Source organism: Gracilinanus agilis, chromosome 4 (assembly GCF_016433145.1).
Source record: "Gracilinanus agilis isolate LMUSP501 chromosome 4, AgileGrace, whole genome shotgun sequence".
Classification (NCBI taxonomy): domain Eukaryota; kingdom Metazoa; phylum Chordata; class Mammalia; order Didelphimorphia; family Didelphidae; genus Gracilinanus; species Gracilinanus agilis.
In genome coordinates this window covers 486,965,547-486,978,114 of record NC_058133.1, presented here as the reverse complement: position 1 = coordinate 486,978,114, position 12,568 = coordinate 486,965,547, and the positions used below count along the sequence as shown (strand labels likewise).

At 45.6% G+C, this 12,568-nt stretch overlaps 1 protein-coding gene across 1 annotated transcript in view; it reads left to right on the top strand.

Annotated features, from left to right (window-relative positions):
• MYO18A (myosin XVIIIA) overlaps nucleotides 1-12,568 on the top strand; it is a 110,644-nt gene that overhangs the window by 79,525 nt on the left and 18,551 nt on the right. Inside the window, exons 8-16 of the mRNA XM_044675590.1 lie at nucleotides 6,325-6,431; nucleotides 6,520-6,696; nucleotides 7,901-8,114; nucleotides 8,606-8,748; nucleotides 9,056-9,156; nucleotides 10,556-10,619; nucleotides 11,044-11,188; nucleotides 12,160-12,180; nucleotides 12,294-12,382. Of these exons, the coding sequence (XP_044531525.1) occupies nucleotides 6,325-6,431; nucleotides 6,520-6,696; nucleotides 7,901-8,114; nucleotides 8,606-8,748; nucleotides 9,056-9,156; nucleotides 10,556-10,619; nucleotides 11,044-11,188; nucleotides 12,160-12,180; nucleotides 12,294-12,382 (1,061 nt within the window). The remainder of the gene's footprint in view (nucleotides 1-6,324; nucleotides 6,432-6,519; nucleotides 6,697-7,900; nucleotides 8,115-8,605; nucleotides 8,749-9,055; nucleotides 9,157-10,555; nucleotides 10,620-11,043; nucleotides 11,189-12,159; nucleotides 12,181-12,293; nucleotides 12,383-12,568) is intronic.

Genomic DNA, 12,568 nt, shown 5'->3' with positions numbered 1-12,568 from the left:
AGCTGCGTCTGATCTTAACATTTGCATGGGAGACTCCTTATCAGAGAGGATCCCCCAAGGTGGCATTCAGCGCCACCAAATCAGATGCTTCGTTCTCGTCAACAGACAATTGGCACAGTGGGAGCCAGCATTCTCTGCCTCTTTCCATCAATTCAGTGACTGTCAAGACGTATTCTCTTGTAGAATAATGTTTGTCGAGACCTCCATTTTCAGGCATGACCGATGCCTGGGATTGTTTTATGTGACTACTTGGTGGTTGCAAGCAAAGGCTTTTATTATTTTTCGGGTGGAGAAGGAGAGTTGGGAGGGAGGAGGGGGGTATTGATAGTGATGCTTTTTTTAAAAAAGGAAGAACAGAAGGAAGAGAACATCAATGAATCATTTTAAAAAACAAACACAGAAGAACCTAAGGAAGTTCAGAAGGGGACAGAGATAAGCAGGGCAGCGTTGGCAATGCAATGTTCAATTTTAAATGTTAAAAAACAAAACCGAAAAAACACCCAACCACAACAAGCTGTATCTGCTGGAGATTTACAATTCTCTATGCCACCCTTTCCTGCTCTTCTCTGAATAGGACAGCAGAAAGAATACTGGTTTGGGGGTTGGAGGACTGGTCCAGATTTTACCTCGGATGCTTACCTCCCTGGAACCTGGTTTCTTCAATAACAAAATGAGGGAGTTGGACTAGATGGCCTATATAGTTCTTTCTGGTTTTAAACTGTGAGCCTAGAGGTCACTTCTCTTTCCTGGGTCTTAGTTTCCTTTCTTATCTATAAAAATAAGGGGGAGGAGGGGCAATTAGGTAGCACATAGGATAGACTCCCAGGTTAGAGCTGGGAGGAACTGGGTTAAAATCTAGTTTCAGATACTTCCTAGCTATGTGCCCCTGGGTAAGTCACTTAACCCCAATTATCTAGACCAGTGATTCCCAAAGTGGGCGCCACTGCCCCCTGGTGGGTGCTGCAGCAATCCAGGGAGGCAGTGATGGCCACACTTTTTTTGTATTACATTTTATTCTGAGTTCAATAAATAGTTTCATAATTTCTAAGGGGCACTAAGTAACATTTTTTTTCTGGAAAGGGAGCAGTAGACCAAAAAAGTTTGGGAACCACTGATCTAGACTTTACTGCTCTTCTGCCCTGGAATCAATATTCTGTATCAATTCTAAGATAGAAGATAAGGGTTTTGGTGGTTGGGGGGGGGGAAGAATTATTTTTGTTCATTTGCATCCAACTCTTTGTGACTCCATTTGGGATTTTCTTGGCAAAGATACTGGAGTGGTTTGCTATTTCCTTCTCCAGGTTGAGGAAACTGAGGCAAACAGAGTTCGAGGATTTTCTTGGCAAAGATCCTGTAGTAGTTTGTCATTTCCTTCTCCAGCTTGAGGACTGAGGCAAACAGAGTTTGAGGATTTCTTGGCAAAGATCTTGAAGTGGTTTGTCATTTCCTTCTCCAGCTCATTTTACAGCTGAAGAAACTGAGGCAAATAGAGTTTGAGGATTTTCTTGGCAAAGATCCTGGAGTAGTTTGTCATTTTCTTCTCCAGCTTGAGGCAAACAGTTTGAGGATTTTCTTAGCAAAGATCTTGAAGTGTTTTTTCATTTCCTTCTCCAGCTTATTTTACAGATGAAGAAACTGAGGCAGACAGAGGTAGTTTTTTTTGTTTGCTTTTTTAACCCTTACCTTCCGTTTTAGAATCAGTACTATGTATTGGTTCCAAGGCAGAAGAGTGGTAAGGGCTAGGCAATGGGGGTCAAGTGACTTGCCCAGGGTCACACAGCTAGGAAGTGTCTGAGGCCAGATTTGAACCTAGAACCTCCCGTCTCTAGGCCTGAGTCTCAATCCTCTGAGCCACCTAGCTGCCCCTTTAGAGGCAAACAGAGATTGAGAATTTTCTTGGCAAAGATCTTGGAGCGGTTTGTCATTTCCTTCTCTAGCTCATTTTGCAAACAGGATTAAGTGACTTACTCAGGGTCATATAGCTAGTAAGTATCTGAGGCCAATTTGAACTCACAAAGATGGGTCTTCCTGACTCCAGGTCCATTGCTGTGTCCCTTGTGCCACCTAGCTGTTAGGGGGAAATGGTCTGCTCCCTCCTCAAATCTTCATCAAGTATACCCCCCCCCACATACATGCACAAGGATGTTCTTGATGAAGGTTCGAGGTGTGCATGCATGTGAGTGTATGTGCGTGTTCTTCCCATTAAAGATTCTGAAGATATGGGAAAGCAGGCGTGCAACCACAGAGAAATTAGTTGACTTAACCATGGTGCATTAATGTAATGGAATACTATAATGCAATTAAGACCAACAAGTTTGAGGAATATAAAGAAATCCGGAAAGACTTTAATGAAATAACGCCAAGCCAGAAAGCAGAAATGTACCAACAAAGCACACAATGGCCCCAGAGAAAAAGGAAAGCGAATGAGAATGAATGGGCATATCCAGAATCCTGATGAGTCCTTGGAGGGAGGAACTGAAAAGAGCTTATGCTATTTTAGGTGTTGAAATTAATTAATTTAAATGTAAATGATTGCAAAGCCATTTTAATTAGTAGTATTGATGTATAATATTAAGTTTATAATCCTTTTTTTTAAAAGAGAGAGTAGTCTTATGGATCAGTAGTTACTTATATTTTCTTAATTGCCTTTTTTTTTAAAGCCTTCAGTCCTAGAATCAACTCTTAGACAGAAGAGACTGGTAAGGGCTAGGCAATTGAGGCTGAATGACTTGCCGAGAGTCATAGCTAGGAGATTTCTGAGGCCAGATTTGAACCCAGGGCCTTCCAGCTCCAACCCTGGCACATCCAACCACTGTGCTACTTTTTTTTTTTTTATCCTGGGACTCCATTCTAGGAGCATAGGGACACAACCAGTAGGCAATGGGTCACACAGTCGCTCAGGGTCACCCAGCTGGGAAGTGTCTGAGCCCGGACTTGAACCTAGGACCTTTCGTCTCTAGGCCTGGCTCTCAATCCACTGAGCTAGCCCAGCTGCCCCTACTTTAGGTTGCAGTTTCTTTAGCAGATGTAGTTTTTACAGGGTGGGGTTGCTAGCCCCACGCCCAACCCTCCTCCTTTTTCATCCGGGTTAGGGACCGTCCTTGGCTCAGGAGTGGTAAGGGTGGGCAATAGGGGTCAAGTGACTTGCCCAAGGTCACACAGCTGGAAGTGTCCGAGGCCGGACTTGAACCTAGGACCTCCAGTCTCTAGGCCTGGCTCTCAATCCACTGAGCCACTCAGCTGCCCCACTGTGCTACTTAGCTGCCCCCAATGCTGCCCCCAATTACTTTTTTTGGAGGGGGATTAATAAAAATGTCTGATTTTTTTCCCTAAATGTTTGGTCAACTCCCTTCTTTCAGACATCTTGAGTGATGAACTCTGTATTTCAGCCAAGTGATCTTCTTAACATCTCCCAAAGAGTGTGGCATAGTAGATGGAGTCAGGAAGACCTAAGTTCAATTCTTGCTTCTTGCATTTTTGAACTATGGGATCCTAGACAAGTCACTTAACTCTTTCAGCCTCATATGCAGATTGAGGGAGTTTGGGCTCAAACCTCTACAAGGTCCCTCCCAGCTTTGAATCTCTGGTTCTATGATCTTAATTCATTCTTCCTTTTTGGACCTCAGTTTCCCCATTTGTAAAATGAAATTAGACTGGATGGCTTCTGTTGGGTCCCTTCTAGTGCCAACTCTATGATCCTGTGTCCTATAATTTCCCTCCTTGGGATTTTTGCCCTGGTATAGGTAGAGAGCATATCCTTGCCCCCTCACTTCCTATGTAAAGGATTTTGGTGTCTTTGTGAACATTGGTGGCGCATTAATATAACTGCAGAGAAATGTGTTCATCATTCATTCTCCACTATTATTCCATGATTTATTAGGCTCAAAGCCTGATAATTAACATATAATCTAGCTTTGTGGGGCAATAGTTTTCTTATGAGCTGTATTCATGTACCCCCAAAACTGACAAACACAATCACATTCCCTTTATCCTGTTAACTTTGTGCCCATTCTTCAAGGCCCAAACCAAGCTGGCATCTTCTTAGGGAAGCCTTCAGGCACTTTTCATATGTGATTTCTATTTTATTTACCTATGTCAGTGTTATATCCCCTACTGGATGGAGGACAGAGGCCATGCCTTGTTTATCCTGGCTTTTTCCTCAGTGCCTAGCCCTGTGCCCAATCCAATAGACTCTTGCCATTTTTACCTTATTAATGTCTATACTCATCCCCTTTTCTTCAGTCCTACAGCTGCCTCCCAGGGGCAGGCTCCCCCTAGGACTATTGTACCAGCCTGCTGATCAACCTCAGGTCTCTTCCTTCAGCAATCCAGCCTTCATGTGGCTGCCAAAGTGCTTTTTCTAAAGTGTAGATCAGACTATATCACCCCAGCTGCTCAAGTTGCTACAATGGCTCCCTATTATCTCCAGAATCCAACACGAAACCTTCTGTTTGACTTTTCAAGCCCCATCCCAACCTCCTTTCCTACATTTCCAGGCTTCCTACACCTTTCTCTCTCCTGTATATGGTCTCCATATACTCCATAACTGTTCTGCTTGCTATCCTCAACATGGCACTCCATCTCCCATACTTCAAATACTTTCCATCTTTTGAATTAATTATTTAGTTTCCAATTAATTTTTGATTTGCCTCTCCATGAACCCTTTTTGATTATAATTTTATTCCATTATGATCTGGAAAAGTTGCATTTATTATTTCTGCTTTTCTTCATTTGGTTGTGATGTTTTTATACCAGAGTACATGGTCAGTCTTTGTATATGTACCATGTGCTGCTGAAAAGAAGGCATATTCCATTTTTATCCCTTTTCAGTTTTCTCTAGATATCTATTAACTCTAACTTTTCTAAAATTTCATTCACTTCCCTTACTTCTTTCTTTATATATATATTTTTAAACCCTTAACTTCTGTGTATTAGTTCCTTGGTGGAAGAGTGGTAAGGGTAGGCAATGGGGGTCAAGTGACTTGCCCAAGGTCACACAGCTGGGAAGTGTCTGAGGCCAGATTTGAACCTAGGACCTCCCGTCTCTAGGCCTGGCTCTCAATCCACTGAGCTACCCAGCTGCCCCCTTACTTCTTTCTTATTTATTTTTAGTTAGATTTATCTAGTTCTGATAGGAGAAGGTTAAGATCTCCCACTAGTATAGTTTTACTGTCTATTTCATCCTTGAGCTCCTTTAAAAATCTGGATGCTATACCATTTGGTGCATATATGCTGAGTACTGATATTTCTTTATTGCCTATACTGCCTTTTATCAGAATGTAATTACTTTCCTTTTTTCCTTTAATAGAATCTATTTTTGCTTTAGCTTTGTCTGAGATCATAATGGCTAATTCTGCCTTCTTTTTCTCAGTTGAAGCCCAATAGATTCTGCCCCAGCCTCTTACCTTTACTCTGTGTTGTGTCTACTTGCCTCAAATGTGTTTCTTGTCAACATGTGGTAGAATTTTGGTTTTTAGTCCACTCTGCTATCTGCTTCCATTTTATGGGTGAGTTCATCCCATTCACAGTTATTATTACCATCTGTCCATTCTTCTCTATCTTGATTTCCTCTTTTAATCCTGCCCTGTCTTCTTTTACTCTTTCCTTCCACATTAATGTTCCATCTTTACCTCCAACTTTTCACATCCCCAACTTCCTCCGAGATTTGGCTCAAATCCTACCTTTGTATTCTTTCTTTATTCCCTTTGCCCTCTGAGATTACCTTCTATCTTCTCTGACTGTATCTTGTCTGTACTTTTATTTCCATGTGGTCTTCCCTATTAGAAAGTGAGCTTGGGACAGCTAGGTGCCAGGCTAGAGTTAGGAGGTCCTGAACTCAAGCCTCAGATACTTCCTAGCTATGCGTGACTCTGAGCAAGTCACTTAACTTCATTTGCCTTGCCCTTGCTGCTTCTCTGTCTTAGAATTGATATTAAGACATAAGGTAAAGTTTAAAAAACGTGAGATGCTCGAGGGCAAGAGATCTTGTTTTTGCCTTTCTCCAGGGATTTAGTTAGATTACAAAAATGCTAAATTAATAAATGGGCAGCTTGGTGGCACAGTAGATACAGTGCCAGCCCTGGAAGCAGGAAGACCTGAGTTAAAATCTGGCCTCAGAACTCTTACTAGCTGTGTGACCTTGGGCAAGTCACTTGACCCCTATTTGCCTCAGTTTCCTCATCTGTCAAATGAGCTAGAGAAGGAAATGGTAAACCCTTCCAGTAGTTCTGCCGAGAAAACCCCAAATAGGTTCAAAGAATAAGATGCAACTGAAACAACTCAACAACAACAACAAAATAAATGCTCGTTCTTCTTCTTGTACAGCCAGCCAACTGAAGTCAGAGGAATTAAGTTTGCCAGAAGGGAAGGTCCGAGTGAAACTGGATCATGATGGGACCATACTGGATGTGGATGAGGGTGACGTGGAGAAGGTATAAATGGGGCAGGCAGAAGCAGGGAGATGATGGAGGGGCCCACAGATGGGGGCTGCTGGGCCACATCCTTCTCCTTTTCCTCCAGGCCAATGCCCCATCCTGTGAACGACTGGAAGACCTGGCCTCTCTGGTGTACCTCAATGAGTCGAGTGTCTTGCACACCCTCCGGCAACGCTATGGGGCCAGCCTGCTGCACACATTTGCTGGCCCCAGTTTGCTCATCCTCAGCCCCCGAGGGGCCCCCGCTATGTACTCTGAAAAGGTATGGGCCTCCCCACCCTGTGTCTCTTTAAGTTTCCCGGCCCTTCATTCATAACCCCATCAGGCTCTCTACCATCTCGTTGCCAGGCTCCCTCTTCCAATATGCTAGCCTTGTTTCCCATTCAGAAGAGTGGGGATGGCAAAAGGGTCTTTTAAAATAGCTGACCTCAGGATGAGACCTTAGGCCTCTGCCAAGGCTCAGACATAGGGAGGAGGGGGAAGAAAGGAAAAGAAATGGGGGAGAGACAGAGAGGAGAGACAGAGAAGGGGAGAGAGATAGAGAGAAGAGTGAGATAGAGAGAAGAAGAGAGACAGAAAGGAGAAATGAAAGTGGGGAGAGACAAAGAGGGGAGAGAGAGAAAGAGATAGAGAGAAAATAGAAGAGGAGAGAGACAGAGGGGTTTGGGGGGAGGGAGGGAGGAAGGAGGGAGGAGGGAGGAACTGTAGGAGGGAGGGAGGGAGGTAGAGAGACAGACAGAGAGACAGAGAGAGAATCTCTTAGTATGTGTCGAGCATCATGCTAAGTCTTGGGGATAGAAATCCATGCAAGCAAGACACTTCTGACCCTCCAAGAGGTTCTCTTCTCATTCTGAAAGACCTGAGATGAAACTGGAGGGGCTGGGGTGGGAATGGTGTGGATGTCTGGTAGATAAGGTCAAGTAAAAACTCACCTGTCAGAGGTGGAGAATCCAGGGCAAGGATCCATAGTTATAGGGATCTAGACATAAGTTGGGTGGAGATGAAGATGACAGTTATGGTAGGCAACAAGGTGAGGAGAACAAGGAGAATACTCTCCCATCAGAGCTGGGGAGCCCAGGGTAGAGTCTAGAGTTTTAGTGGTGGGTGTAGGAATAATAGGAAATTAAGATGATGGCCATTGTAGGCAGCATGGTGAGATGTCTAGGAAGGGCAGAAGACCTGGGTTCAAATCCTATTTCTGTTGCTTACTACCTTTGTGACCTTGGGCAACTCACAACCTCCCTGGGCCTCTGTTTCTTCACCTGTATAATGAAGGACTTGGAATAAGTGACCTCTAAAGTCCCTTCTAGCTCTTATCTTAGCCTGTGGACCTGTGGGCTGGGGATGCGCCTTCTAGCTCAAGAGCTCTGACCCTGGCCATGAGCCCTTGGATTAGGTAGTTACTGCTGTCCCCAGGGACTCGAGGTCTGATGTTCTGCCCTCCTTCCCCTTCCCAACCCCTCCAGGTGATACACATGTTTAAGGGGTGTCGACGGGAGGAGATGGCACCCCATATCTACACAGTGGCACAGACAGCATACCGCAACATGTTGATGAATCGCCAGGACCAATCAATCGTGTTGTTGGGCAGCAGTGGCAGTGGCAAGACTGCTAGCTGCCAGCACCTGGTCCAGTACCTGGCCACCATCGCAGGCACCAGCGGGAACAAGGTGTTCTCTGGTGAGGCGGAAGGCAGGCCCCCAGTTCGTGTGCTGGGGAAATGGGGGTGATAGAGGGAGAAGGGACCAAGAGAATCCCTGCCAGCTTTTCTACCATCACTCCATGATTCCACATTGGTGCCAGCCTGGCATGAGTAGATGGCAAAGTGGGGAGCCACCTGGGGATCCTATCAGTCCCCTTCTGCACACTAGAGACCCATGTTCCCTACAGCATGAAGGTAGAGGGTGAAGTGCTGGGCTTAGTAACAGGAAGGCTTAGATATGGTATGACCCTTGTCAAATTATTCAGTCTCTCATCTGAACCCTGGTTTCCTCATCTGCAGAATAGAGTTGTATTCCATGACTTCTGAGGTCACTTCTAACTCTAGACCTACAATCCCATTGCCAGACTTCGTGTGTCCACATTGGGTGTGCAAGCCATCCTTTCTTTGCCATGTGCCTCCCTTGTCCCATTGACTGTATCCTGATGTTTTTCTGATTTGCTCTCCACAGTGGAGAAGTGGCAAGCTCTGTACACTGTCCTAGAAGCCTTTGGTAATAGCCCCACCATTATGAACGGCAATGCTTCCCGCTTCTCTCAAATCCTCTCACTGGACTTTGATCAAGCTGGCCAGGTGGCCTCAGCCTCTATTCAGGTGAGAAAAGATTAGAGAAAGGAAGGCTTAACCTTGACCTGGTTGGGCTGGGAGGATGGGGGGCTAGAAATTGAGGATCCATCTATAGTTTTAATTTCATTGAATGAGGGCCCACTTCCTGGGGCTTCAGGTCCTCCATCATGGACACAAGCAGCCTTTGAACACATCCCAGTTAATATTCCCTCCTACAGGTACAGACACTGATAACAGTGCCTATTAGGTCTGCTGAAGAACTGGGGGATACGGGGACCAGTTGCTAGCCTTGACCCATGTCTTTCCCGTGTCTTTTTCCTGCATTATCCTGCAGACTATGCTGCTTGAGAAGCTCCGAGTTGCCCGACGTCCATCCAATGAAGCCACCTTCAATGTCTTCTACTACTTATTGGCCTGTGGAGATAGCACCCTTAGGTGAGACAGGATGGGTCAGTGGAGAATAGAGATCCTTTTGTCAGTGGATTGAGCTCCTGAACTTTGACCCTTGAGTAGATCAGCTGTCCTTTTTGGGCTGTCCCTTCCTGTCTTTGAGGCAATACTTCACAAAAAAAAGATATGGGAGTTTGAATGAGGATTGTGATATAGGAGCCAGTGCAGTTTTTAGACTCCCTTGAGAGAAAAATATAGTGTCCAGAACTAAGGAGGAAATAGTTCCATAATTGGAGTGCTGTGTTCAGTTCTGGGGACCACAGTTAGGAAAGACATTGGGCAACCAGAATGGTAAAGGATCAGTGCCTGGCAATAAATGCTTATTGATTGACTGATTGATTGGTTAAGGTCATGCCCTATAAGAATAGGTTGGAGGAAATGGGAATATTTAGCCTGGGAAAGAGAATAGTCAGGGATACATGGTAGGTGTCTTAAAGTTGTTGTTCTTTTGAACCCTTACCTTCCATCTTAGAACCAATACTGTGGATTGATTCCAAGGCAGAAGAGCATTAAGGGCTAGGCCATGAGGGTTAAGTGAGTTGCCTAGTCGACCAGCTAGGAAGTGTCTGAGACTAGATTTGAACCCATTCTCCAGGCAACAAAGACTTGCTACACCATTCAGTTCAGCAAACACCTCCTATGTGCCAGGCACTGGACATTCAAAGACAAAAAATGAAATCACCCCAGTCCTCGAGGAGGGATAGAACCCAAAGTCACAGAATCTGAGACTGGGAAGGGACTTTAATGACCTTCTAGTATCTAGCTCATCTATAAGGAATCCTCCTGTAACACATCTGATAAGTGGTTGGTTGTCCAACCACATGTGCACCAATAAGGGAAAACAAAGTAATTTGATAAGAGAAAAGACACTAAATTGGGGGCATCAGGGCCATGTACCTGGGTGACCTTGGATGAGTCATTAATCACTCCAAGCCTCAGTTTCCTCATCTGTAAAATGAGGGAATTGGATTTAATGACCTGCTCTGGGCCTCCTGAAACAAGGTTTTCTCTCCTACTCCACCCCAGGCACGTAGGTCCTGCCTTCTGAGAGCCCTCTGAGATTTATAGGGCACTTGTTCCCTAAGAGATGCTAAGGGGCCCAGGGTATCATCCACTGGCCATCTGAACCAGTTGTCTCCTTCCAGCTTTAGATAGATGACCCTTAGGACTGAAGGCTTCGTGGAGGTGGCAGTTTTGCCTGGGCAACATCTGTTGTGGGTGACTGGGTACCTCATGAGAGAAAGGAAGTGGGATCTGAAAGCAGGAGCACTGTGCTCTCCAGTGAGATAGAATTTAAATGTCTAGAAGCTGCTTAGACCTCAAAGGAAAGCAAACCTTGACCTGTGTACCCAAGCCAATGCTGATGCCTAGTTTTCACCCACAGGACAGAGCTACACTTCAATCATCTGGCAGAGAACAATGTGTTTGGAATCGTGCCCTTGTCCAAGGTAAGGTAGCTGGGGCTGGTAGCTCGGTTGGCAGGGCTTGGAGTGGGCATCCCTGGTCAGGCAAGCAGAAGTCATTTACTTAACCTCTGAAGCCTACTCTAACTCTAAGAACCTAAGGTTTTAATCAAGTCATTTTAATTTTGCTATGCCTAGTTTTCCTAATCTATAAAATGAGGGGGGTCCTGCCTGGAGGATGCTGCTTGGGAGGCCAAAGCCAAGCTGGAGCTGCTCTGTTCTAAACTTGATCCTTCACAGAGACCCAGCAGCCATTGACCTTCTTGGCCTTCTAAGCCAGACTTTGCTGCGTGGGCCCTCTTCTTGGGGTATAACTGGGGTTTCCCCTGCCACACCTTGGCGAGGAGAGCCAGCTTCCATTCTGCACTTCCATGGCCTCTGTGCCAACCCTTTGGTCATTCCCCTACAGCCTGAGGAGAAGCAGAAGGCAGCTCAGCAGTTCAGTAAGCTTCAAGCTGCCATGAAGGTTCTGGGAATTTCCCCTGATGAGCAGAAGGCCTGTTGGTTCATCTTGGCTGCCATCTACCACCTGGGGGCTGCAGGTGCCACCAAAGGTAAATGACCGTTTGACAGAGCTGCACTTGCTCAGGTTGGGGAGCCTTAAGCCCAAGACCTGGAGGTCCCTCCAGGTTCCATCCAAGGGTTCACTAGAAGTTTTGAGATTTGGTATGCTGTAGAGGGCCTCGGTGTCTTCATTTGTGAAATAAGGACTTCATGGCCTTTTAGGTCTAAATCTAGGAACCCATGAGCCATCTAGGTATGTCAAAGCAAGATCATGATTGTATGTTTCCAGGCCTCAGTTTCCTTAACTGTAAAGTGAAGGCGTTGGACTAGATGGTCTCTGAGGACCTTTCCAGTTCTGTCTGACCATCTTTGATCCGTATAAGGAGAATATAGACAGACCTTGGCAATGGAGTAGCTATGGGGGTGAGGATGATACTCAGGTTGTTGGTCTGGGTGACAGGGATGATGGTGTTGCCCTCAACAGTCAGAGAGAAATCAGGAAGAAGCAAGGAGGGTTTGCTGGAAGAGAGAGTCAGTTTGGAATGTCTAGTGGCCATTAGACTCAAGAAAGGCATTTAGAGATGAGAGACTGGAGGTCAGCCAAGAAATTAGAGTTGAATAAGTCAATTTGAGAATCATCCACATAGGACAATAATTGAATCAATGGGAGCTGATAAGAAAAGGAGGGAACTGGGTTCAAATCTGGCCTCTCACACTTCTAGTTGTGTGACTCTGAACAAATCACTTAACCTCAGCTGCATAACCCTTGCTCTTCTGCCTTAGAGTTTATTAAGGCAGAAAGTAAGGGTTAAAAAAAAGCAACTCTATGGAGGACCCACAGTGAATAGCCTGGCCTAGATAAAAATCTAGCAAAGGACCCTGAGAAGGAGTGGTCAGATTGGTAGGAGGAGAACTAAGAGGTTAATGGCATGGTCACAACCTAGGATATGAGGGAGGAGGAAGAAAGGAACTTGGGGCCCCTCCATATGAATAATTCTCATTCCTATTCCCTTTCACACAGCACCCCTTGAGGAACAATCTGGTAACTAAGCCCCTGTTACTCTCCCTATTGGGGATGGATGGTGCTTCTCCTTCCCTCCCACTCTTGGGGTGAATGGTGCTCCCTCTATGGTGTTCTCTCTATTCTCACTCTAGAGTGCTGGGATGTGTCTGGCTTAGTAGAATGGAGAAGGGAGCCGGCCTGGGAAGGAGCTGCAAAGTCTGAGTTGGGGGTGATCCGAGCAGTTAGGGAGTCCTTGAGGTTTGGGCCTTCAGTGGACCCCAGAGCAATCCAGGGGCCAGACTGGTCCTCCTTAACTCCTAGAAGCCACAGGCCGGCTTTCCCTAAGCCTCCCTTCTTTAGAATCTCAATCTCTCTCTCTCTCTCTCTCTCTCTCTCTCTCTCTCTCTCTCTCTCTCTCTCTCTCTCT